This window comes from Dermacentor variabilis, chromosome 1 (genome assembly GCF_050947875.1).
Source record: "Dermacentor variabilis isolate Ectoservices chromosome 1, ASM5094787v1, whole genome shotgun sequence".
NCBI classification, from domain to species: Eukaryota; Metazoa; Arthropoda; class Arachnida; order Ixodida; family Ixodidae; genus Dermacentor; species Dermacentor variabilis.
In genome coordinates this window covers 241,084,673-241,112,287 of record NC_134568.1, presented here as the reverse complement: position 1 = coordinate 241,112,287, position 27,615 = coordinate 241,084,673, and the positions used below count along the sequence as shown (strand labels likewise).

The 27,615-nt window shown below is 43.8% G+C and overlaps 1 protein-coding gene across 1 annotated transcript in view; it reads right to left on the bottom strand.

Moving 5' to 3' along the window:
• Window positions 1-24,517, bottom strand: part of Rpi (Ribose-5-phosphate isomerase) — a 51,705-nt gene extending 27,188 nt beyond the window's left edge. Inside the window, exons 1-5 of the mRNA XM_075672281.1 lie at window positions 24,294-24,517; window positions 20,789-20,849; window positions 18,083-18,138; window positions 17,102-17,161; window positions 7,676-7,809 (exon numbers count right to left, since the gene is read on the bottom strand). Of these exons, the coding sequence (XP_075528396.1) occupies window positions 7,676-7,809; window positions 17,102-17,161; window positions 18,083-18,138; window positions 20,789-20,849; window positions 24,294-24,356 (374 nt within the window). The 5' untranslated portion in view covers window positions 24,357-24,517. The remainder of the gene's footprint in view (window positions 1-7,675; window positions 7,810-17,101; window positions 17,162-18,082; window positions 18,139-20,788; window positions 20,850-24,293) is intronic.
• Between the last annotated feature and the right edge of the window lie 3,098 nt (window positions 24,518-27,615).

The window sequence follows — 27,615 nt, the reverse complement described above, 5'->3', positions numbered from 1 at the left end:
AGCATGGCCGAACTAATAGCGGCGATTGAAACTTCGAAGCAACGAACAACACCTGGTCCCGATGGTATTCCTTATGAGGTTTTCAAGAACATGGAAGGAGCAGCTCTCGACACACTTCTTCAGGCTATTAACAAAGTATGGGAGACTGGAAACGTTCCACCTGATTAAAAGCACTCAATTGTTGTCGCGATTCTGAAACCAGGAAAGTCTCCAAATAGCCTGCAGTCTTTACGCCCAATTTCACTAACCTCAACTGTCTGCAAGCTCGCTGAAAAGATGCTGGCCACACGTGTTTCCTGGTGGCTTGAACGCCACGATAAATATCATCCTGCTCAAATTGGATCCTGTTCTTACTTGGGAACTGAAGACGGACTTTCTATCTTATCAGATGATGTTTTACAGGTTTCACCACACAGTCACGCTGTGCGCACGGTAGTAGCAACAGATATAACGAAAGCTTATGACAATATAGACCATGAAATCATTATAGCCAACCTCATCGACCTGGGACTTCCACTGCGGGTGATAAGATTCATCTACTCATTCCTTCAGAATCGCACATTTGCGATTAGAGTTGATGGAAGGCAAGAAAGATACTTCACATCGAACAGAGGAGTCCCACAAGGTTCGGTTATGGCTCCTCTTCAACGTTGCTCTAATACCTCTAGCCTGGCAACTACATTGGATTCCAGACGTGAGGTTCTTAATCTATGCGGATGACGTCACTTTGTGGTCCGTGCATGAAGATATATCTATACAAACTCAACAGCTTCAAGAAGCCCTTAATCTTCTGAAGAACTACACTCAGAAAGCAGGGTTGGACATTTCCGCCCAAAAATCAAGCTATGTTGTGGTGGCCAACAAGAAAGGACGCACAAGAATCATGCAGCACCCCTTTACATTTAGACTCGGCGCAGTGACAATCCCTGGGGCTTCTGAGGTCCGCATACTAGGTCTCGATATTCACCACTCCGGCAGGGGTGCACACTGGCTCCGTAAAACCAGACAGAGTTCAACAAAAACCCTTCACCTTATTCGTCGCATTGCAGCAAAAGCAGCTGGAACTCGTACTGACGTAGCTCGACGGTTGGTGAGTGCAGTCTTGCAGCCACGAATTTTATATCAGGCACAATTTCAACGGCTGACAGCTGGCACAGTTGGAGACGATAATCGCGATGCTATGCGCACAATCACAGCACTGCCCCGCATCACACCGATACCAACCTTACAGGAACATGCCCAGCTCAACACAATTGCAGAGCTAATTTTGCAACGTGAAAAAGCACGTGAAATCAAAGGCAACTTGTTCCGGCTGTCGCTGCATTGCATGCTCATTTTCAATGCGGCTCTCGGATTGACAATCAGCCCTATCAAATGCCTCCCTGGGAATTCACCAGCATCACAACTAGTAAGCCAATGAAGTTACGACGCAGCGATACAACAGGTATTATTGACGAACACAATATCGTCGATGCAGCATGCGCTAACATCTGCAAAGTCTATACGGATGCTGCCATTCTCCCAGACGGCGGAAGGACATCATTCCTGAGTACTACACATGATTTCATTAGCGGCCACCAGCACTATTTATCTACGGAAGCCAGCGCTCTAGTAATGGAACTTCAAGCCATCCACGACGCTGTGCAAGATGCGACATCTAAGCTGCCTACCATCAAGCAACTAGATATCTTCACTGATTCTTTAGCGGCTATTCAGGAACTCAAGAAGGTTGATAAGGCGATGGAAATCTGCGAGACAATACACACTATGAATAGTAAAACAGTTACTTGAGTCAAGGTACACTGGATTCAAGGCCATTCAGCGAACCCTCACAACATTGCTGCTGACCAGCAGGCACACTGCCCTCCTAATCCTGATCCTCCACCTATTCCCCTCCCACCCCAACCCCGTAACTCGCTCCGAACCCGTAAAAATGTTCTCCAGCAGGACACACGCGCTCTTATCCCACCGTGTGTCTGCTCCCTCCCCCTTCTCCTTACTAAGGCGGAGGAAGTTGTGCTTAGGAGGCTTCGGGCCGGGGTGGCCCTTACACTGGCTGTTGTCTCAAGGTGGAACTGGTCGCATTTACCACTGGGTGCTACGTGTCCATACTGCTCCGTTCCTGAGGTGGAAGCAGATGCATACCACCTAATATGGACATGTACAGGTTTACAATCTGAACGCTCGCGTCTCCTACTGCAAGCCGGCCTCCGCTACAGCGTGACAACCAGCTATGACCGCTGGATACATGACAACAGATTCCACAAAAGACTGCTTCAATTCATACACAACACAGGCCTCACAGCACACATATAATACACATATACGCTCCAAGAATTATGCCTTAAGGGCAAGTCTGTATCGCAATAAAAAGAAAGGTAATCTGTGCCTTGCAGTGGATTATATGACACAGATATAAGCACAAAGGCTATCAGTGTTTTCAGAAGTGTTCCTTGATCACAGCTTACGAGAAATACCATATTTACTTGCGCAATGATCGCACTTTCTTGTAAAAAAAATTGACGCAGATTCAGAGGTACGATCATTACGCTGGCTAAATTTCCCGTGAAAAGAATTTTTTTTTTCATACTGCGTTTGCTGCGGGATCACAACAGGTCAACAAATAAGCGGCTTCTGCTGTAACAGTAACAGTGCGGGACACCAAAACAAAAACGGCGGCTGGCGGAGCAAGCCAAACATGCCGAACGAAATTTTTTTTTCTTCTCGTGAGTACATTGCGCGCATTGAAACAGTTTCTGCCATATCAGTTATGAATAATATTGTTACTAAAGGCAAGTTTCCGGCAATAACGTAGCCATGACCACTTTGAGGGGACAGAAACAGAGATGGGCGCGCTCAGCTGCCAATGACAGAAACCCATGGCGGCCACGCTGCGGAAACTGCGGCACTTGTCTTCACTATCTTCATACAGTATCTTAATACGCTACGCTTCTGCTATGGGTGAGTGAACATCTTAGCTGTGTTACAAGCGTCGGCATATGAATACGGTACACTTCTAACATATCAGTGTAAACATGGCTACTATTGTTGCCGCTTGCGATTTGTTGCGTGTCCACGAGTGCAGGCGAGGAGAATCGAAAAGTGCCTTTTTTGTTGTTAACCACAACCATTATAAAGCCTACAAATAATAAAGCCAAGGCAAGTTTGGTTGCAGCTTTTTTTTTTTTTTCGTGGAAGTACGGAAAGTGATGAAAGGAATGAAATGGGGCATCTGCTTAAGAATGTTCGGTGCGTGCAGACCGCTTGGTATGTCTTGAAGAGTCATTCGCATAGCATTTGACAGCATTCGACAGCATTTGACAGATGGTAAGCGCAATCATCATTAGCTAGACTTGGCACACAACATATCGCTGTGGCATGTTCAGGGTGCGATCATTACACGGGAAAGGAAAAAAATCTAATTTTAACGACAAAATACAGGGGTGCGATCATTACGCGAGTGCGATCATTATGCAAGTAAATATGGCAATGTGACTGCAAGTTACGAGTGTAAAACAACATGTTGCCAATAACCGATGCCCTTTAGATACAATTGTTTAGCTACAAAAAGAGGCATGACGTTGAGCACAAATACTTATTCAGAGATGAAACTGAAAAAAGACACTTTGTAGCTGTTCTGTGAGCACAAAGCTGTTTTTTTTTTCCTTGCAGGTGGGGAGTAGAAAATTAAAGGAAAAAGAGAGACAGTTTAAAATGCTTAAACTAGCTATCCAAGTAAAGGAGCAACAGACCAGACTGTTGGATCTTTCCTAACGACAGATAAACAGCGTGAAAAAGGATGCAAACTCTGATAAGCACATAACGAAAAGTATGTTCATCTGTCCTCATGCAATTTTTTCAACTTGCCCAACTTGCTGTAGTGGCTCTTTGTATAAGTACCTGGTGCCTTCTGAACCTTCTTTAAAATAAATTCTGCTAAATATCTTGTTTCTTCCCTAGATAAAAGGCTTGCCCTGCACTTACTCACCTATAAACCAAAATCTCTGAATGCTTCATTCTTCTGAGCATACTACCATTATCAAAGAAGCATAAATAATCAAAAGCCTAAACCAATGTTGGCAAGCCAGTGACTGCCTTTTCTATATGTACACGGTAGACCTTTATTAAAGGGAACACAGCCTGTGCTCTGTCGAGCCTGCTTAGAGCGCCAACAGGAGCACAAAGATGAAGTCCATCCGCATGTGGCATCATCTGTCGGTGGCCAGAATAACCTTACATGGCTGATAGGAAAGTCCCTGCTGGACTCCCTCCCACGCTAGAGATATGCCCTAGGGGTGAGGCCTGCAGCGCAGCATCTGCTGCTAGCAAACCGCGCTCGGTATGCTAGCGCACTGCAGACATGGCAGTGCCAACATATGCCTGCTAGTTAACAGGCGCTTCCCACCGTATTTTTTGCAGCACTCGGCTCTGGCTCCCCGCTTCGCCACACAGCATGAATAAACCTCAGAGCGATTTAGGAGAGGCCAATGCACTCAGGTCAAACAGTGGCTGTGGTAATTAAACTTAATTCAGTAATTAGGCCCAATTATTTGCAAAATGGCAACATCTGCTTAATTGCTTCATTGATAAATTATACTTAAATGTATGATGAAGATGTTTGTATAATTAATTGAGATTATTTGAGTAGGTCAAACTAATCTCAGCACCCTTAGAGAGCCCCTGAAACGGTTTGGACAAATTTTGTAGACGCATAGGCTACAGCTAAAGTTAATCATTCGCACCACAATTTGTGTGAAACATCTTATATTAAGAGAGCTACGGACGATTACAAGTTGCCCTCCTCCATAGTCATGCATTTTCTCCTCAACTCATTCGCCGAGTGATCGGGGCTAAGCTCTGCCTTCGCTGGCTCTGCGTCATGATGGCACATCGTGTCGTCGACTTCTTGGTCTCTAGGAGCGAGCGCGCAAAGCCTCTCCAAACTCTCTGCCAGCTGCTTGGCCGTCGACCTCAAGCGAGAGCTATTGAAGCAGCGTGTGTTGCGAGCATTCTGTTGCAGCGCCGAATGTGTCTGGTATTCCAGTAACCATGGGCGAGCTGGGCGTTTCGACAGAACAGTGAAGGCATAAACTCAAGCTGATGAAGGAACCTTAGCGTAGGCGTACGTGAGCCGCCTGATCAGTCTCCATGGTCCAGCCACCTATTGGCGCAGAGCTTAACCAGCCAAACAAAGAGCTAATATTGCACTAACCAAGTGCAAAACAGTTTATACATTTACAAAAACAACGTGTTAATGATCACACTACTGCGAAAAATTTACGCCAGCAGCAAATAAAAATACATTTCGTTACTGCTACTGTGTGTGGTTGAGCTCTGTGCCACCAAGTGGCTGCACCGTGCAGACCATTCACATTTGCAACGGCCAGGCCCTGTCCCCTTGCGCTTGCATTTACCCTAATACCGGACTTGCGAAACGCTATTGTGTTAGTAATTTTTCGGTGTAAAGCGACGGCCGCAAACACACAAATCCTGGCGCCGATCGAATAGCGGCAGTCCAATGCACTGCAGCCAGTCCACTCGTCTGCTGCCTTGCAGGGGGACACGATGTCGCAGCTTGATATATTGCCAGTCGCTATGTTTGCAGTCCACAACGCAACAAAGTTGAATCATAATGCTCACGAAAAGACTGAGACCAACTCTGACCATGGAGCTCTCGTCAAAATGGAGCACATAACACAAGCAGACGATGCTTGCTGTGTGCCAGAAGTGCTTAAGTGTAGTGAGAAATTGTTCTTGTGCATTCTTTTTCTGTTACTTTCTTTTTGTAGAAACAAATTAACTAACATTACAAATATTACGAACATGATTTGTTCACCATAAAGGCAGAAAAATTATCGATGGCACACCCTGGGCAGCCAATCGAATAGCTCGCCCTACGGACGTCAATTGGGTGATTTACGTCATATGGGTAGGGGCGGCTGAAAAGTCCGCCGAGCAGTGTGCTGCGATCTGCAGCGATGTACATTTTTTTAAACCTTATAATAAATTACACACTTTACGCGGTAGATGCGTGAATGATCAGAAGGACCTACTCTAACGACTCAGTACGTTTATACAAAATTGTCAAAATCGTTTCAGAGTCCCTTTATTCGAGTGGCTCCATTGATTTCATCTTCGTTACTCTTGATCACTCTTACAATATAACAAATTATTTTAATTAACCTCACTATTCTTTAATTACCCTCAATTAATCATGCTAAATTACATCATAATTAACCTTATTAATCTTATCAACCTTAATTACTCTCACAGCTCTTCAGTACTCACTATAGATAAGTAAATCATAAATCTCAATAGTGATACGTAGTAATAAGGCATTCTCATATATACCTCCATAGGACCCCATGTATACCTACCTATGCATGAAGTGCATCATGTCACATGTTACAGCAGACAGACGGATGGTCAGAGTTCCGAGGGAGGTAGCCCTAGAATTCTCATGCATTAATATACGCTGGGAGCACTTAATAACTACCGAGTGTAGGTTGGCACTTCCATGTTTCCAGGGCGCTCGCGTGCCCAGAGCGGTTTGCTTGCAGCAGATGCTGCACTGTAGAACCCGCTGCTTGCACAAGTTGTGTGTGTATGTGTGTGTGCGGGGGGGAGGTGCCTAGCTAATTCCAGCAGGCACTTGCCTATCGGCCATGCCTGGTTATTTTGGCCACCAATAGAAGACGTCAAAATCGGGCGTACTTTGTCTTGCTGCCACTTGCTGGCGCTCTAAGCAGCCTCCACAGTCACGCTGGATCAAAAGAAATGGGCGGCTAAAGTGCACAAGTATCTGTACCTACAAAGCATGGGCACAGTATGGAGGAAGAGGTCAAGAAAGTTGGCAACCAAGTACAAGGTAATTGAAAGTGTAGATAGACAACCAGGAGGAATCAAAGAAAGTGAGAAATAGAGACAGTGAATCGGATACAAAGAATGGAAACAAAAAAGACCACGGAGATATACAAGAATGAGAAAAAACAAATTAGAAAGGCAAAGTTTAAACAATAACACAAAGGCCAGTGCCCTGCTATTTGAGGCTCGAGCTGGTTGCCTAAGGACAAAAACATACCACAGCAAATATTCGCAATTAGATGAGGCATGTTATGCTGCAGAAAAAATCCGGAGACTGCTGAGCACATCCTAATGGAATGCAAAGGGATTCACCGAGCAAGACAAGTACGCAATGTACACCTTCCAGAAGCGCTTGGATTTAATGTGGAAGCATCAACCAGTCAGCAGTCGAGATAAGCAAGAGACGTTTAGAGTATTGGTGGAGAGATTGATACAACCGGATCATGTGCCGGCATAGGTAGCGGTACGAAGTGGAGAAGTATTGAGGAAAAAAAAAGGAAATTAAGGAGATGTATATAAAAATGCTAGGATGAAAACCATGCATAGCATACCCTATTAAATCGAGCATGCTAGGTGACTATTTTTCACTGCCCCATTTCAAAGGGGATGCCAAAACAAGAAAAGAAAAAAAAAACATCACAGGCCACACGCTTGCATGTCACCTTTCATAAAGGACCACCGTCTATAGATTATCAATGCCGACTTTACACACAGTTTCTTCTCAAAATGATGATTGAAAAGAAACACTACTATGTTCATTGACACTGCACAGCAGTGAACAGTGTGTGGAACTATGAAAGTTGATCCTCACCTGTAGTCAGCCACAACAACAAACTCTTTTGCACACGATGCAATAATCTTCTCCTGAGTGAGGCATCCGCCCCCTCCTTTGATTAGAGTCAGCTTAGCATCAACTTCATCAGCACCATCAATTGCCACATTCAACTGAAATTAAGAAAGGTAACATAAGAGAAGTGCATGGACACTGCTCCTAGGAATTAGTCAAAGTGAAATTTTCACCACAGGCAGAGTGTGGCACTGGCATGGTATTATATCTGCACCTCTGCTAGTGTACACCAGAATGGCTCTACTAATAATACCTCAGAATGATAACAGGGGTGGAACTGATACACTGTACCTTGGAGCACCCCTGGGAGCAGGTAAATTGAAGTTTTGGAGCAGGCTGGGAGCAGCTAAAATACTGTTTCAGAAGAGATAGAAGCGGCATATCAAACCTTATTTTACATCAGAGGAGCATGTATCATACCTTAAAATGTTGAACCTGATAATATTGTTACAAAATTATGCAGATCCCATGCACTATGGGAATTGATGTAAGCGAAGATTTCTGTGCTGGTTGCTTTGATAAACGATAATTAGAGGTGATGTTGACAGCGAAAGCTTAATTTCTTCAACATTTAGTCTAACACGACAGAGGCGAGTCGACGTTAAATGTTACTTTGCATGCCGCAATGCTGTTTGTCTGCTTAGTACACAGAACAGGCAGGGAGAGGTGTTTGCTTGAGGCGTTGTTGCGCGCCACATTTCATAACCTATGAGAGGGTAGAGCATTGTCATTGCCTCACATGGCACATCGCATCGCAGCAGAAGTATTAAACTTGAATTGGATCATGGGGCTGTACGTGCCAAAACGACAATCAGATTATGAGGCATGCCGTAATGGCGGACTCCGGCTAAATTTTGACACCGTGCTGTTATTTAACAACGTGTCCCAAAATCTAAGCACACATTCGTTTTCTATTTCGCCCCCGTCTAAATGTGGCTGCCGCGGTCGGGATCAAATCCAGAACCTCGAGCAATGCCAGAGCCGCAAAGCTACCGCAACGGGCACAGAAGTGTCGATCTGACATGTGACCGCTTTTGCAGTGTCGCCTGTACCTTGCACTGCGCTTTAATTAATGTGGCTCAGCTTCTGCGCGCCTTGCATAAGTTGTCCACTTGACATATTTGCATGGCATTTATTTTTCAGAAATAGCAGAAATGTACTGTACAATACCTTGAACTTAAGTTAATCCAGTTTCCCCACAACTATTGTCGTGTTATAGTAGTAGCGTTTCCTTGCTTTCTCACGTCACTTCCTCCCTATCCTCCCCTCCTCCCCCCTTGTATGGGAACTGCCTCTTGCCCCCCCTCTTTGTTACAGTTCTATCTAGGTCCCCTTTGGGTGCGCACGTTGGTAGAAAGGCAAGTGCTGCAGTTTCTGCAATGCTTTTGAGGGGGATCACAGATAATTACAGCTGTCAAGAGGCTAATGTGACGACGCCCAGGGAGCTCCAGAGGGCATTGTGCTTATTTGATGCAGAGGAATCCAAATGAGTTTCTCGCGTCACCTTTCCTCCATGCGCCGCTCGTCATGTATACACATGCTCTGAACTTCCTCCCCCCTACCTAATGCGGTATGCCAGACGCAGCAACAGCAGCGGTAGCAGTGGGAAAGTCTGAGGATGAGGCAAAGAAAGCTTCGCTTTGAAAAGAGGCTCGACTGCCTTGGACCATTTTATTACTTAAGGAACACTGGCGTGCTAGGCTTTAGCACACAGAAATGCTATTGCACATCACTTCGCGGTACGTTCAAAATGGTAAACAAGTACTGTACTTCACTGTCCCGTACCACAAAGGTTGATAGAACATCACTCAACTAATAGTCAGCTGCCAATTTTTTCTAGTCGCTTCAGCACCTATGGCAGACCTCTGCTGGACTTGCAGTGACCGTCCCTCCCAGCACTGTCCCCGCTTCTCGGAAAGCCAGTTCCCCTCGCCTTGGGGGTCATAACCCCCTGTTGTTTCTTGGAACCAAGGCAGCTCCCCCTGAGTGGGACGCCTACACAGCTACTTGTAGGCACTGGATAAACCTGCTTTTGCTTTTGAATAAAGCCAGTCGACTTGCCATTCTCAAGCTGTCAAAATGTGTATTCCTTTCCTCCGCCAAGTCGAGCTCTCAACATGTGGTCACCCACGACATTTAAATGTTTTTTTTTCGTACACTAGCCATGGACGACACTGCTCCTACTTCTGCTGACAGATTCAACGCCACGATTACGTCTCCTGTCATCGCCACAGAGCTTCAGCTTCCCAACTTTCGGCCCAAGAATCCCCAAGTTTGGTTTATGCAAGTAGAGAACAGCTTTCAACTCCGGCGCATCACTTCACAGACAGCAAAGTGCCTGCACATTGTTGCTGCACTACCCTGCGACATCGCCGATGCCATAGATGACGTGCTTGCGGGTATGACTTCGGCCACAGCATACGACAAGCTAAAATGCATGGTCCTGCAGTGCCTCGAACCATCACAAAAGAGTAGGCTCCAACAGCTCCTCTCCAAGGAAGTCGGCGACCAATGCCCGTCACAAATCCTGCACCAGTTGCGTCAGTTACAAGGTGAGCACTCTGCAAATGAGAGCCAGCTTCCAATTTTGTGTGAACTGTTCTAGCAAAGCCTCCCACAGTCTGTACGCATGGTACTGGCGGGTTACGATAAGATGAGTCTCGATCAGCTAACTTCACTCGCTGACCACATATGCGACTGCTTGTCTTCGGCACAACTACCTATCGCCACTGCGAAAGTCTCCGAGCCAGGAGACTAATTCTCATGCCTGGAGGAAGCAGCCGACTGCCTTACCAGTGCTCTGGAGAAGCCAACGACTGGTGGCAACACTGGTGACCAACTTCAGCACAACCATTCGGCTTCACAGTCTTGCAGCGCACCTAAAGACTTGCCGTCGCAGTTGTGCTGGAACCACTGCTGTTTTCACGAACAACCAAGTCGCTGCACCCAGCCCTGTTCATAGACGGAAAACACCTTGGCCAGTCGCTAAAGGCAGCATGCGACATTGGCCCTTGCACAAGCCGCCTATTTTTCGTCGTCGACCGCATCACTGGCACCCACCTCCTCATCGACACCGGAGCTGAGCTGTCTATCATTCCCACCATGGCCGCAGATCACCAACGCGGCAAGTCCACACCCACGCTTCACACAGTGCACTGCCATCGCATCATATGGGCTCCGTTCTGTAACGCTATACATCAGACTCCTGTGCTCGAACAGATAATAATAATAATAATAATAATAATAATAATAATAATAATAATAATAATAATAATAATAATAATAATAATAATGCCTTTATTTGTGTCACATGTAGAGTACACGACACTCGACAACGTCAGCTTTGCCATACTGGGGGCGGACTTCCTCAGCCATTTCAACCTAAATGCAGCGTTCACGGCTAAAGGATAATGCCACATCCCTCAATCTACTTGGCCTGCAGTCCAACTTCACCTCATCCGGCATCCGTACGTTTCGGCCGGTCTCAACGTATGAAAAGATACTTGCCGAGTACCCAAAACTCACGAAGCCCCCAAAACAATGCCACGGCCTGTGAAGCACAAGGCGACGCATCATATAACGACCACCAGCCCACCTGTCGCCACCTGGCCACAGAGGCTCACAGGACGAAGGTTGGAAGTCGCCTGCCGCGAGTTCGAACACATGCTTCAGCTCTGCATTATTCGTCTTTCCTCCAGCAATTGGTCTTCACCTCTCCATCTGGCTCCAAAGTAGGTCAGTTTCAACTGGCGGCCTTGTGGTGATTACCAAAATTTGAATGCCACCACTCCTCCAGATCAATATCCCCTTTCCCACATACATGACTTCGGTGCTCGTCTCACAGGAATCAAAATATACAGCAACACCGATTTGATCAGCGCATACCACCAAATTCCTATCGAACGCAGCGATACTCCGAAGACAGCAATCAAAACTCCATTTGGCCCATTTGAGTTTGTCTGTATGCCTTAAGGTTTGAAGAATGCTGCGCAAACTTTTCACAGGTTTATGGATGAGGTTACGTGCAGACTCCCATTCATTTTCATCTAGCTTGACGACATTCTCGTTGCAAGTTGCACAGACAAAGAGCACAAAGAGCACTTTTGCCTTCTATTTGAGCGACTGGATGAACACTGCCTGGTCCTGAAGACCCAGAAATGCATTTTCGGAGTTGAAGCCCTGGATTTTCTCGGCCATCGCATTTCACCCCAAGGAATCAAGCCATTGAAATCACAGGTGCGGGCAATCGAGTATTTTCCCTCTCCAACCTCCTTGCGAAAGTTGAAAAAGTTTCTGGGAGTCATAAATTTTCAGAGGCGCTTCATACCATCCTGTGTGCAAGTTTTTCAGCTGCTTACCGACCTGCTGCATCGCGACTCCAAAAGACCACCTACCTTCCACTGGTCCTCCGAGCGCGAAACTGCTTCCAGGAAGCCAAAATGAGGTTGGCGACTGCAGTGTTGGCCGTTGCCCGACTCACCAAGTTGCCTTACAATAGACGCATCAACCACTGCAGTGGGTGCAGTACTGCAGCAGCACGATGGCACAGACTCAAGGCCACTGGGCTTCTCAAAGCGCCCGAAACCTACAGAAGCTCGCTACAGCACCTTTGGGAGGGAGATGTTGGCCATCTATTGAGCTGTCAAGCATTTTCGTTTTCTCCTTGAAGGCTGTAGCTTTTATATTCTGCCTGACCACAAGCCGTTAGCCTTCGTTTTCAAGAACAATAGTTCCTCGTACTCAGAATGTGAGCTTCGGCAACTTTACTTTATTTCTGAATTTTCTGCGGACACCCACCACATCTCTGGTACCGAAAACCAGGCGTCTGACACACTGTCGCAGATCAGCGCTGTGCCTGCTGGCCCTTTGGATTTCCAAGCTCTAGCTGCCACCCAGCATACCGCTTCCATACACAACAACATTGGTCACGTGCAACACCCATCGCAGGGCGCTCCTCGCCCGTTCGAAGCACTGCGCGGGCTAAGCCATCCTGGTAACAAAGCAGCACAGAGGCTTATCACGGACCACTTCATCTGGCCAGGGATCAACAAAAGTATTTGAAGCTGGGCAAGAAGCTGCCAAGCCTGTCAAGCCGTGAAAGCGAACCGGCACACACATTCAGCGGTGCAGCCATTTCGACCACCAGAGAGCCGCTTCGATTACGTGCATTTAGACTTGGTGGGGCCTCTTCTGCCCTGCCAAGGTTTCAAATACCTCCTCACATGCGTCGACTGGTACTCCAGATAGCCTAAGGCGACTCCTCTACAAGACATCACGGCCGTAACAGTGGCGGAAGCATTTGTTGCTAAGTTGGTGTCGCGGTATGGTCGTCCTTCGCGTATAACTGCTGGCCGAGGCTGGCAATTCCAAAGCTTGCTTTTTTCTGCCCTGGTGACTGCCCGGCACGCGATTTCATAACACCATGGCTTAGCACCAACACAGAAACGGCATGGTCGAGCGTCTTTACCGACAACTGAAGGCGTCATTGACCGCCACGCTCGACAGACAGCACTGGATAGAAAGGCTACCTCTAGTACTACTGGGGCTGCGAACAACAATCAGGGATGACCTTGGAGTCAGCGCAGCGGAGATTCTTGATGGGTCATCAATCCGCGTTTCAGGCCAGTTTTTCGGCTACATTCCTGGCTCGAACAACTTCAGCTTACACCCCCACGTATTGCCTGCGGGCAGGCTGTGTTTAGTTTCCCAACAATGGACACAACTACAGATGTCTTTTTGCAATGCAACTCTATCAAGCCACCACTGACTCCTTCCTATCAAGGCCTCTTTTGTGCTGCTTTGCATTCAGAGAAAACCTTGAAGACTGACGTTCGTGGCAAAGGTGAGACAGTGTCGAGCGACCGCATGAAACCAGCCTACCTTGCACATTAACTCTCTATTCCTTTTGCCATTCACACCCAAGCCTCCGGCATTCTAGTGGAGGAGCCCTCGGAGCGGCCATCTGTCCCGGCATTATCCCCGCTTCTCAGAAAGCTGGTTCTCCTTGCCTTTGGATCATTACCCGCTGCTCTTTCTTGGAGCTGAGGCAGCTCCCCTGTCTGGGACACCTACACAGTCACTCGGCAAACCTGCTTTTGCTTTTGAATAAAGCCAGACGACTCCCCGTTCTCAAGCCGTCAAAATGTCTATTCTTTGCCTCCGCCAAACTGAGCTCCCAGAGTCCTCGAGCAGCATGTTGCCACTCTCCACTCTGCCCATGTCCTTGTTTTAGAGCGCAGCTCTTAGGCACCCATTCCTACAGCGAACGTCGGCGTAATCAAGCAAACGAGCACAGCGAAGGATGAAAGAGCAAACGCAGAGCGCAGCAGGGGATGAAAGGCGCAAAGAGGAGAGTATAGCGAAAGTTTGAGGACAGTGACAAGAACTTTAATATTAGAGTTTCCTGAAGAACTTGAGTGGGGGAGCCGAAGGTTCCCAATCAAGTTGGTGGCTCTGCCCACGACGGGACCGGGAGGTGGCGACTCTCTGCGACGTTGCGGGCCCTCTGAATGGTCTGTAGTTGGTGCGTGAATTTCGAGCTCTTCAGCAAGGCGTCCCACTTGGACTTGTATTGAAGCTGGGAGCCCACACTGTAAAGGGCACAGCCAGAGCATGTGGTAGAAGGAGCAGCATGCATGACCACATTTGGAGCCCGAGTGCGGAAAGTTGGGGTCTATCCAACTAAGCGCTCTAGGGGTGAGGTAGGATCTCGTCTGTAAGAGCCTGAAAGTAACAACCTGAGCCCTGTTCAGTTTTGGGCTGGGGGAGGGAATTTCCTCCTGCTGTGTCTTGAAAAGCATAGTGCGGTTCCAATGGCTATGAGATGGCGCCAGTCTCTCTGGTGGCAGAGTGCCTTTGACTTTATACATGGAACCTCACGGCGACACTGACAGCAGAAATATGTCTGGAGCACCGATATACAGTAATTGCTATCGTAATAAAATAGAACCATGGCATTTACAAATTTGTAGCTCTGCACCAAAAAGAGATATCGCACTTCTATAAACTGCATCCGTTAGAGCATCCAAAATGGACAAATTTTATACATAAATTTATACCGTACATGAATTTGTTACATTGTTTACAAGGGTTTTGCAGAAGACGCACTCACATATTAACGGGATACTGCACAATTTGTGCGCTTTAGATGTACTATTAGATGCAAATGACAGAATTGTGATATCGTTTTTCATTGCCGAGTTAAACAGTTGTAAACTTCATACTTTAGTTTTCTAAAGGCTGAGATGTTTGAGAATTTTTATAGTAACATTGACGGCCTAAATAAAAGGTACGCTTCCAACAGTCACTAGATTTTAACTTTTTCTTTTAAATGCAACAAACCTCATCAAATTCGGTGCAGTGGTTGCCAAGAAAACGATTTCTATTTCGCATGTATTTGGATAATAGTCTCCGAGGTAAAGCTTCCTCTTAAACCTGTGAATGCCGTAACTCTTATGTGTGCACCCTAAAAGCATGGCCACTTCACCTGTTTATCCTACTTCACGTTCCCGACAAAGGCAAGTAAAGAAAACGTGCGAACACAGATAAAAGGCAAAAGGCCTACCGCTTGCTTCGGGCCACTACTCACGCCGCATAGCTGGCTACATGCTAGCTGGCACGCTCAAACAGACCCTTTTTCACGAATGCTCGCTTAGTTGGATTTATACAAGATACCAGGAAAATAGTACATACTTTTGGCCATTTTTCAGTCCTTGAACTTCCCGGTGCACAATGATACAGTCACTGCCAACTTCACCAACCACCACGTATGAAAGAGAAATGGCTACAGCCAAATTGTAGCCAGACTAAATTGAGCTAGCCAGACAGAAGACGACCTTGCCTAGCAACCAAAATTGAAACCAGTCCAAGTGTCCTTATTTGTAGTAAAATGTCCTGCATTGCGCAGTGCAGTGCAGAGTTTTATTTTTGGCGCAATTGGCGGGCGATGGAGCTGGATGGCACGGGAAACTCAAATGGAGCAGAATGGCACAAATGGAACAGGAATTCCACCCTTGTGATAAGTACGTACAACCTAAACAAAGTTCAACTTACTTAGATGCAGATCTGTATACCTATTCCTCCATTGAGATAAAGAAACAGTAGCAACAGCCATACAGACTGCTTATCATGCCCCATAATTTGACCAATTGGACACTAAATTTTGATGTACTTGGAGAGATATGGCTGATTACCTAGGGTGCAAAACTTCTTGGCTGCAAGTATGTGCTTAAGAATTGAAGGGATTAATTAACAAAGCTAAAGTGACCTTGCAAGTTAATATAAACAACTATGCAACTTAATACCTGCCACTAAATTCAGTCCTCAATACATCCCATAATGCAAACAAAAGCACGTACAAAGTCCACTGAGGGCTTGTCCTAAAGTTGACAAGCAAATGGGTCAGCTGCATTGTTGATTTATAGCCAGAAAGTAGATGAAATACTACAAGCTCTGGTGCAGCATGATATTGCCTCGTATGTAGTGCTTGAATTAACATGCAGCTGCATAGCCACACAACGAGAGATTGTAGGCCTATTTGAGGAAGGTATTTCTAGGCATGTGCCGATACAGGTAGATTGAGTGACTATGAAATTCTTATGGCACAATATAACCTAGAAGTATCTACACCAAGATAATTTGGACCAAAATTTTACAGCACTTCAATTTTCAGTAATTACACACTTTAAGGGAGTGTTGAGTGTTGTACAAAATTGTTAGAAACTCCACCACACACTTCCCACACATAAAGAGATTACACTTGGCAGGTACAAAGGTTGGGAAACACACAGTATTTTAATTTAACACTATAGTCAGTCTCAAAAAATGCCAGACCTGGCATTATTAACATTATTGTGATGTCAAGACAGAGCAATATTTGAGAATATTGTGTAGCAATAGGGCTAGGTATAATGCCACAGATATAAAAAAATTGCTGCACCCGTTTCTTCTGACCGCATTTGCATGTGGCAGCTGAAGCAATTGAAGGAACGGAGCAAGCAGCAGTATTGTGACATGACTCATGCACCTCCAGGGTACTAAAACCAAAACCACCCCACAGAAACATATAAGTTATTTAGGGTGCTCTGACATTTTGTAAAAAAAAATTCAGAGTTTGTGAACCTTCATTAAAGGCAAAACACAAAAAAAGATGAGTCAGGTCAGTGCTTCTTTAATCATATCTTGGCACAATTTTGATACCTGTGACCACTGTACTTCTTTTCCATACTCATGCAACTGCCAGTGGGTCTGCAGGAAAGTGGTAATATTTTTCTTTCACATGCTCATTGTTTGGAAGTGAAAGAACTAAAGATGGCCATATTGCATTCCATAGCATTTCTGTTTGTAATTTCAGAGTGAAGACCCACGTTTAAGTATACACATGAAACTCACCTCGGGGCTTTCTTCCAGATCTGTCATCACAAGGCCATGTTTCCGAATCAGTTCTTTAGCCTAAGAAGACAAAACAGTTTTGTGTCCAGCAAAGCAATCATTTAAACCTCGATAAGAAAAAGCTTTGCAACGTCTCAGCCTTGTTAAAATGAAACTACAGACAATACTCAACATTCTACTGCAATGAACAGCTCAAGGCATGCTGCTCCACCAACTCAAATTGAGTTTTATATTGAAGCTTAAGAAACAATGGCCAACATAAAAGAGAGCAAAGCAAATGTATTTTCATGCTAATCACACACGAAAAAAAATATTTTTAACTTCCCTCACATTACTGCAGCACAATTTCTAGTTGCTGTTCTGCATTTTCAAGACTTGTTGCACAGTGATTATCAGGGTGAGAAATGTTAACTTTTCTTGTGATTGAAGAGACGTCCTCAATGAGCTACTCACTGAAAGCAAAGTAGTGTGGCCAGACATTTTTAGCATATTTAGGAGCTTTTGATTACGTGTGCATGTACAAAAATAAATAAGGCTGTCTACACAGGCTACGTTATTACAGTAAGCGATGAAATTGATAAGAAATTTACTGCAGCAAGCAGAGCAGAGATCAATGGCTCTGTCTTGTACAATTGCAAAAAAAGGGTACTTAACGTCTTCTACATATGCTGTCTAAACCACAATGAATAAAATCCATCAACATGATGCATAGATGATGCTGTGTTGTATATAAGCAGGACATTGGACACTATGGCATCCAATGTCTTAAAGTTGTACCTGGGCTACGACATATGGGGCACTGGTTAATTTTAACTAATTACATTCTTTAAGATGTACCAAAATGTGCACAAAATCAATACAAGGGTGTTTTGAATGCAGTCACAGCAGCTAAGAACCAAATGAATGATTTCATGCTCAGCAGCACAATGCTATACCCACTCAGTCACTATGACCAGTTTACTGCCTCTAGACAAAACTTACTTGAAATGATGTAGGTACACAAGATATCTTCCATCCATGCTCTTTTACCCTACGAGCTAGTGAAGAAAACGATACTTATGAGACAACAGACAGAAGCATGCACAAGCTCATTAAGAAAGATAAAACGTACTACCTTTGAAAACATCTGACCTTGGACATTACCACACGGCCATAGTAAAACTAGTATGCATTTCTTCCGCCATTTTTTTTTCTAGAGCTAGCATGAACACTTCTGGTTTGTTTTGCTAAATGCACTCAAACATGCTTTATGTGGCGATACTTTGATAATAATATGAATTTATTTGAAACAGTAAATGAAGTGCATTATAAGCAAAGGCTGCTTGTTTATGCAGCTCGGAAGCACAACACTGGGTAAAGACTAAAGCTTGAATCCTAACAAAACAAAGCTGACAACCAGGGACTAACCTAAAAACCATCTCTGCAAAAGGGCAATGTTGCAGAAAGGCCAGTATACATAGCAAATTTCAGCAAACAGATAAATGAACGGAATGCATTGCGGTGGGCTATATAAAAATGAGCATGAAGAGAATCGCTGGACACTCCAGAACCAGTGACCTCTAGAACATCGTAATTTCTGTTAAGGAAGCCACATTTGACTGTGTTTGTAGTTTATGAAAGTAAAAAGGAACATAAAAAAACTTTTTTTTTACTTGCATTTGGTCTAAATGCAAGGGATGAAATATTTTTCCATCCGGTGCAGGGTCCCACTTTTCATATTGAGATCACTAAAAGTGTGCGAAAAATAATTTTTACGCAGCCCCCCCCCCCCCCCACTTTAATAATAAGCTATTTCTTAACAATGTTCTTAACAATGAGCATATCATGGTGTGGCACGCTTAGCTGAGCCGGTTCCCTATGATAAACAGTTCCATAAACAATACAAGATGCAATTCTTCTGAGTATTTTATCTAATGATCTTAGTTGTAAGGAGATGCTAATGTATACTAGCCAAACCATGTTGAACAGGGTTTTGCAAACCATTTTTCTTACATCAGTCACTGGTAAATTGTAAAAATGCAATTAATAATAATAATAATAATAATAATGTTATTATTATTATTATTATTATTATTATTATTCAGTCTGAAAACATATACAATGGACAGCGAGGGAAATTAGAGAAGAAGCAGGCTGGCAACTGGCACCAAAAGGGGCATAACACCTACCTACTCTTTACGAAGGCGGGTATAGATGCCCAGAAATTGAATATTGGAAAAAAGGGGAGTAAAGAGGAAAGAATGAACAAGATGACAAATTACAGACTAAAGTAAGACATCAACAAAGGATAGAGTACTGTAGTAGGAATAGAAAAAAAAAGTAATCTCCACGTCACACTAATTACAAAATACAAAAAAGTCTGATTTCACTCGCAAAGCAAAAAATTTGCTACAAACAAGAAGTCAGTTTCCTGTAGAAAATTAGGGAGGATGCGATGAGCATGGTCACATCATGAGGCACTACTACTTGGACAGAGGTATTCATCAAGGTTTGTACACTGCAGGCCAAGACGACAATAGTTGCTCAGTAGTGACACACAGACCTACAAAACAAGTATTTTATGCTATCAATTTAATCACAGCGGAAACCACTGAAGTCTTCTAAAAGATTCATTGTATGAGGGTAAATCAAGAAGTCGTTGCCCTTTTTTTTTTTTTTTAGCGCGAAGTCAAAATATCCATCCCTAGAGGTGGGCCTTTCTTGGACTAGACCGGCCTTATCTGCCGGTAGCTTTGCAGCACAGTGCTGATGTCAGTTGTTGAAGATGGCGGTTGTGCTTCACACATCCACGGCGTACGATGAATGAAGTACGATTCGTTTTCTATGGTGCAAGGAACGAATGCCCAACGAAATCCACAGGGAAATGCAGCCCACGTATGGGGAAAGGTGTCTCGCTTTGAGAAGCCTGAGGTGGTGGTGTTGCGAGTTCGCAAAAGGCCGTGAAGACTTGCATGACAATGAGCGTTCGGGGAGGCTGCGTGCGTCGCCGACCAATGACAGGGGCACCTCAAATTTAGTCCTGCGAAGGGACCAATGTCTGAACCGGTGTGGGGACTCTGTGGAAAAATAGTGTAAGGTATGTAGAATAGTATGCTATATTTGTAGTTACCTGTATGTACCTTATTTTGGCTAATAAAAAATAGGGGCAATGACTTTCTGATTCACCCCCCCTCCCCCCATCGTATTATGCCCTCTACAGAAACCAAACTGAGCAACATTTATTAAGTCAAATTTATCACAGAATGAAGCCATGCTTGCACGAACTTTTTCTATGACAAGCCAAGGAGGAAAGATGGAAATCAGCCTATAGTTGTAGTAATCATTCTTAAAACCCACCACCGTATTTTCTTTCTCTTTTTTTTTTTTTTGTGCATGTGTACGAAAGCTGGTCATATAAAAAATAACATTCCACATGATTTTGACCACTGAGAGAGTCATTTCTATTGAACAGTAGAATATTATTTCATTTATCTAGGCTTCATAAGGTCTCTTAACTTCATTTCATCAAAACATGGTGACTTGGTGATAAGTATTTTGCTTATGTTACTTATTGAACCAAGGCCTATTCTTACGAACTGTTTAGGCATAACAGCTACTAAAATTCTAGTTTGCATAGTCTAATGTGGCCCTTTGCGGAATGGAAAATACAAAACATGCAAATTAAGAAAGAAATAAAATTTTTCGTACCCAGATGCTCAACTGCATAGACTACCGTACTTCCACTTCCAATGCCCACAATGTAGTTGTTCTGGAAGATATAGATCACATGCCATCAACATAAACAGCATGTGCTCAAGAATGTGTGCAAGAAATTCCAGCAACAAATTCAGAATTGTCATTCTTTATCCAAGACCACAACAAAAGAGCCACTATGCTTTTCATTTACTTAGAGATGTCATATACCTGATGTTAAGTGCTTAGCTGGCCCTACCCTTAATGCCCTCCTCATGCCAGAGGTCATCTAAGTATCCACCTCCCTCTAGATATTTCCAGTACAGTATTGCCATCAGATTTGGTAACTACTTTTATTTGCCACTCTTATAACCTCCGCCATGAGCTTGCACGAGGCCGCACCCTCATTACCACCAGTACCGGCCACCATGGTGGGACAAATAATAAATTAATAACAGAAGGAAAAGAATCCTTTCACAATACAGCCACTGGTTACATAGTGCCAAAATGAACTACGCATTCAGACATTGATACAGCACCTTGAATTAACTCCAAACTTTTATTACGTAACTTCGATTCCAGCATTCAATACCAGGGCTATATTTCACATCTTAAATTTCTTTTAAAATATAATTGTATAACATAATTTTATAATATTGCTTACACAGTCAAAAGCACAAAATTATCTTTGAAAAAAAGAAAGAAGCTAGTTCACAGTAAAAAAAGTCATTCAAAGGTGCCAGGCAGAGGCACTGTTTTCCCAGAAAGCATCTGCTTCCATGTTTGAAAGGAGAGAAGCGGAATACTGAAACAATAACAATAAAGCTTTTTATGCGCCTAGCAGAAATAATGAAGAGCATGGTACATGAGGATTCAGCGCCCTGATAAAGCAGAATCCATATAAGAAAAATTCGGAACGCAGTGCATTTTCAAAACCTCCCCAATTACAGGATTTTTTACTTCCATTGTTTTTACACCTCCGCTTCTTCAAATTTGTTGCATAGATAGCTGTACAGGTTACAAAGAAATACGACAATTTTCAATGGCATAGTAATATTTTTTTTTACTCCTTTCAATTTACAAATGTGGTCTTTATTTAAAAATCTAAATAAAAAAGCACCCGTAAATCCTTTTAAAGATTTCACAATTAACTCTCCTTAGACAGCAAAGAAAAAAAAAAGGCACAGTAAGCATATTGCTTCATTTTTTTTTCTAAAAAGTTACAAAATGTGAAATTCTTCCTTTACCATGTATCTTCTTAAACAAGGCAAGTTCATTTGCTGCAAAGAAAAATGTCTCCCTCTCACCCAACTCTCAAGAGGAAGCTTTACCTCGGGCCCAACTCCGACACGGTCTGTTCAAATACATGTAAAACGCAAAAACATTTTTCCGAGATAATCCCTGGACCAATTTTAATGAAATTTGTTGCAATTGTGAAAGTTAAATTCTAGTGACTGTTGGAAGTGGAATTTCGATTTAGGGCCTGAATTTTGTTAAATATTTTCAAATGTTCGCAAGTCTGAAAAAAATAGAAGCACGAAGTTTACAAATGAATAGCTCTACATCAAGAACGGATATTGCGGTTCTGTAAACGGCATCCATTAGGTCATTCAAAGCGGACAAATTCTATGTGTCAATTTATATATTACGTGAATTTGTTACGTTCTGTACAAGGGTTCTGCAAAAGCTGTATTTCCATAGTTCTAAATTTTTAGATTTACGTGTAACACATCAATTTTGTTTGCTCTAGACGTACTATTATATTCAATTCACAGAATTGTGATATCATCTTTCATTGCTGAGTTACAGAGTTGTAAACGTGATAACAGTTTGATTTTCTGAAAATGTTCTACTTTTGCCAATTTTTGTTAAAACATTCACAACCTAAATCAAGAATTCAATACCAACAGTCACTAGTTTTTCTTTTAAATGCAACAAACCTCGCCAAATTTGGTGCAGTGGTAACAGAGAAAAACAAATTCTCCTTTTACATGTATTTAAATAGGAGCACCCAAACTAAAGCTTTCTCTTAAGGTGTTGGGAAGGTAGTATGTGTGGTGAATGGGGAGCATTATTCGAATTATAGTTTATTTCCAATATACTTGGACGACAAATGAGTCACTTTGTGTAGCTTATCTCATGTAAGCCAGGGAAAATAGGTCAGTGAAGGGCAAAGTAGCCTGCAAGCATAAAAAATGAGCCACCACAGCTACTAAGAAATGTGAAAAAAACAAAAGTACTCAAATAATGATATCATTCAAGTCAACCTTTTCCCGCAATTGCAGTTACAACTGTGGCTTTTGCAGCAATATGAAGGCTAATATGTCCATAGGTTTTATAAGTATCATTATCCTCTTTGTAATATAAGAACTAACAAAGCTCAGTGCTAGGTTTATCAGTACATAACGGTAAACTTTTATATCATGTGAAATCACCAACCACATCAGCACATTCGATTCTGCTGGTTTACTTCATGAAGCAATTGACAGAACCACCTATCAATATCCCTCAATACTGAAGTCAGTTTTGCATTCTTGTTCTTTTATAGCGCATAAGAAATTTGCCAATTCTGCTGCTGATTACTATATCCTAGCAATGTAGTACAACAGAGCATTCTTACATTAAATCTTCATGCTGTCTCCCCATTATTGTTTTGTGCAGTTGGTGAAATGATTGGCCACACTGATCGAAGTCAGTGCTACCAAGTACTGCATATTGCACTGTCATCTATACAGATAACAGGTTTGTCACTTTTGTAAAATGTTGTAGTCTAATGTGCCTTTTTTGTTTGTTCCTTTCTTACGCACGCTGTTACTGTATAACTTAAGTTTTACTTCCTGAACTTGCTAAGTTTGTAGCACTACTCATAACATATGGCTTTTTGTGGTAATATGTAGCAATCAATGCTGCAACAGGCACAACCTCAGAGATAAGGTTTGTCTTACTTTATTTCCTTAATTAACAATTTTTATCGCACTCTATGGTAAGACTGAATAGCACGTAACTGAGCATGTTTTCAAAGCTGTGCTATTGAATAGGTTCAACTAAGGCAAAACAACTTCCAGTCAACGCATCTCGTATTTCTGGCTGCCTACCGGTCAACAATACAGAGGAGCTTAAAAGATAGGGTTGACGCTATCAATACGCTTACTTATTATAGTTAGTGTATCATTTGATGATCTGCTAATTAATTAAGATAGCTGTTCACTTATCAGTAAGACGGACACAGTTCCAACGCAAGTAAACTAAGAGCAAGCGTGAGTCTACGTGCGCAACATCAACGTCGAACACAACACGTAAGAAAAATTGGCGTTCCCGCGGCGAAGAACTGTAATGTAAATAAAGTGCAAAGACAAATACAATGCGCTGTGAATTCTAATTAGCAGTGGGCAGATATTCACGCCGCAGCAACACAAGAAAGTTGAATGCCACGTCCGCGTAACTGCACGGAGAAAAGAACTCTGCAACTCCTCGCGCAAATTATCTCAATGCGCGGCAGGCGGCCGCTTGCTGCACTTACTTTGATGTGGTTGTCAACTGCTCTCTGGGCTGCTGCTTCCTTAGCCTTCTCGACAAGATCCATTTCGACAGATGAACTGTGCGTGAGCCGAATGGGTACCTTAGATGCTATCCGTGAATGTGTCACGTAAAGACAAGAACGTCTTGCATTTGTTAGACGAACTAACGAAGATAATGGGGCTAAAGAACCTAACCCTCGAACGAAAACTTTATCAGAAAAGAGGACCACCATTATCTCTAGCGCCCTCTGCCGCTTCCAGCGGTCACCAGATTGATGATAATATCGTAGCGCGGATTTCAAATCAGCCTCAAACGGCCTCAAAGAATCGGTATGTCACCAATGTGCGACCAATCCTTGAATACACTTGTACAGTATGGGATCTTCATGACCAAACGCTAATTTATAAACTTGAACGCATACAAAACTGTTCTGCGCGCTTTTTCAGTTATAATTATAACCCTGATTCCAGTATAACATCATGAATGGACTACCTAGGTTGGTCAGTATAGAATTCTTCCGTTACTTTTACTGTATCTTCGAGATTTCTGATGCTATTACCCTTCTTATCTTTCAGTGCATACATCTTGGTTTGTCCTATGCCAAGTTTCTTTCTCACCGATTTCAGGCTGAGTCCATTTTTTACGGCTTCTTCAGTCTTTCTCAGTGGCGTAGCAACAGGGGGGGCCGGGGGGCCGTGGGCCCCGGGTGCAAGGGGCCAGTGGGTGGGGGGGGGGGGTGTCATATACGTCTGAAGACACCCCTCTTTCTACCGGCTTGACTGGGCGCAAATGGCAACGAATGCTCCGGTATCCAGTAGCCCGAGCTCATGTACTCGATGCGTTGCGCCGCAGAATTGTCGGTTGCAGTTCTATCAACACCCCACGAAATAATTGCACGAATGTGCGGGCTAAAAAATTTACTTCGAGAAATGGTCGCTGAACTACTCGCCTTAGCGGAACGTTTCATGGGGTGCGCTCGTGCCGTGCGTTCATGCTGGGAGCAGGCGTCGCTAAACACACAGTCAGGCGTTATAAGGCGTTGAGGCTCTTGGGTCCCTCTTCCGTTCCGAACGCGCAGCGAAGACGAACAAAGACAGCAGCGAGAGGGCGTTCAACGAGCGCGCCCGGCGCTCGCGTTTACGGCGAAGCGTTCGTTGAGAGCGACATTGCATAAGTGCGGCCGTGAAAAGTCGCGAATGGGATTCTCTGGGTCGTCTTCAGACGCGGTGCCTGGAGTTCCTGGAATTTATCTCCAAATGGAACTTCTTACTCTTATCTTTCGCTTGTTCCTCACGATCTGCGTGTCAGTTGCATCACGCGAAAGGAACTTTTCCAAGTTAAAGCTGATCAAGACGTCCCTGCGCTCCACCATGAGGGATGAAATGCTGTCAAACTTGGCGATACTGACCATAAAAAAAGAACACGTAAAATATATATATAATCTTTACTGCTGTAATTAATGAGTTTGCAGAAGCGAAGTGTCGGAAACAGAACTTCTGAAGGAAATGTGTCCTTACCGGTCATTACTTTAGCGCAAAAGGCTCGATGTCCCACCATGGTTAATGCATCGGCAATATGTATACAATGTTCTGTTTATCAATTTTGAATCTTTGTATTCGTTCCTTATCAGTTTCGCAGTGTTCAATAAAAGATATTTCTCCTAGTCCTAGCTAACCGTTTCTTTACCATATTGTTGTTGTATAACTTCATGTCACAAGTACAGTGTCTGTGTCAGCTACACGGAATTTTATTAAAAAAAAGATTAATTTTGTAATAATACTTCCCGATATTCTATGAAGTTATGTGTCTTTGTGATTACAAGAAACTCGGTAGCGTGAAAAATATGGCAGATAAGTTATAACCATATCCTGAATAATCCTTTAATTAGTACTTATAGAGGAAGCACTTCAATTCGAGAATCGAGGACTCAAAGTCATATTATTAACTCAAGAAAAACTTCTTAAACAAAATCGTTTTGGGTGCTACAGCCTACATTACTATGGCACTGCGGGCGGTGCCCAGTGTGGCAGCAGCGACAGAAATATTAAATAGTGGACCAGTGACGTTGATCCGTCTATCATCTCCATTGCGAGTGCAGACCAACAGTAGTGCAAGCTTTCGCTGGCACGGGCTTCATCACGGTCCTTTTCTTTTTTTTCATGGTGACGCCAAGAATCGACGCGAAGCGTGCTCTATTCTGTTTCCAATCTTGTGGTGGTACTGCAGCTCGGATAATCACATTTGTCCGTATAGCAGCAAATAAAAACAAGGCTTTATTGATCAGAATAAAGAGAACTCGCACTTGTCATAGCATTGGCGCCCGCGCCGCAGGGAGGCAGGTGGCATTTTCTTATAGGGTGGGGAGATCAGCGTCACCGACACACAATTTAATTTTCGTTTTCGTTCAGGGCTGCCCACAGCCAAAATACTGCGCGCCATAGTACCTGCGACGATTTTTGTGAAGTTGTTGTAGGGCAAGATATGAATGTCGGGCTTCAATTTTGCAAATGCAATATTGCCGCTAAAATTGGTAATTAAAACTTTATAAAGATATTTTTGTTACCTGTGACGTGAGCCATATTTTCCACGATGCCGCATTTGTATTGGCTGCCAAGTCTTACAGTCTGACAGAAGATGTGCATATGCGCTTATCACAAGTTATCAGTGCAGCACCCTGTGTTACTTGGCGCAGAAAAAAACAGCATGTATACCTGCTGTATTCGCGATCTCTGGGAAAGAAAGCGAAGGAGAGGGAGACCCAGGGAACGTACGTGTGCGGTATCCAAGGTGGCTGTAGTGGTGCTGAAACCCGGAAATTGTCGACATCCTCGCCTTCCTCGACTACAACCAGGGTGGGGGGGGGGGGGGTGAGGTGACAGAATACCTATGGGCCCCGGATGCAAGACCACCTAGCTACGCCACTGGTCTTTCTCACGTTATAGTTTCGAATATCCCTTATTTTCGCCTTGTTGGTCAGTTTTGACAGTTTCGCGAATTCTATCCTCTCTCTTGAGTTGGACACTTTCATTTTTTGTCGTTTCTTTATTAGGTCCTTTGTTACTTGGGAGAGCGTGCCTACTGGTTGCCTTGGTGCCTTGCCTCCCACTTCAATTGCTGCCTCTGAAGCCAACCTAGTTACGGTTTCATTCATTAGCTCTATGTCATCATCATCTCTCTGTTCTAAGGCATTATATTTGTTTGCAAGTACCAGCCTAAATTTGTCTGCTTTTACCCTTACTGCCTCTAGGTTGGCCTGTTTCTTCTTGTCCAATTGAGCTCTTTCTCTCTTCAAATTGAGGTGAATCCTAGCCCTCACTAACCTA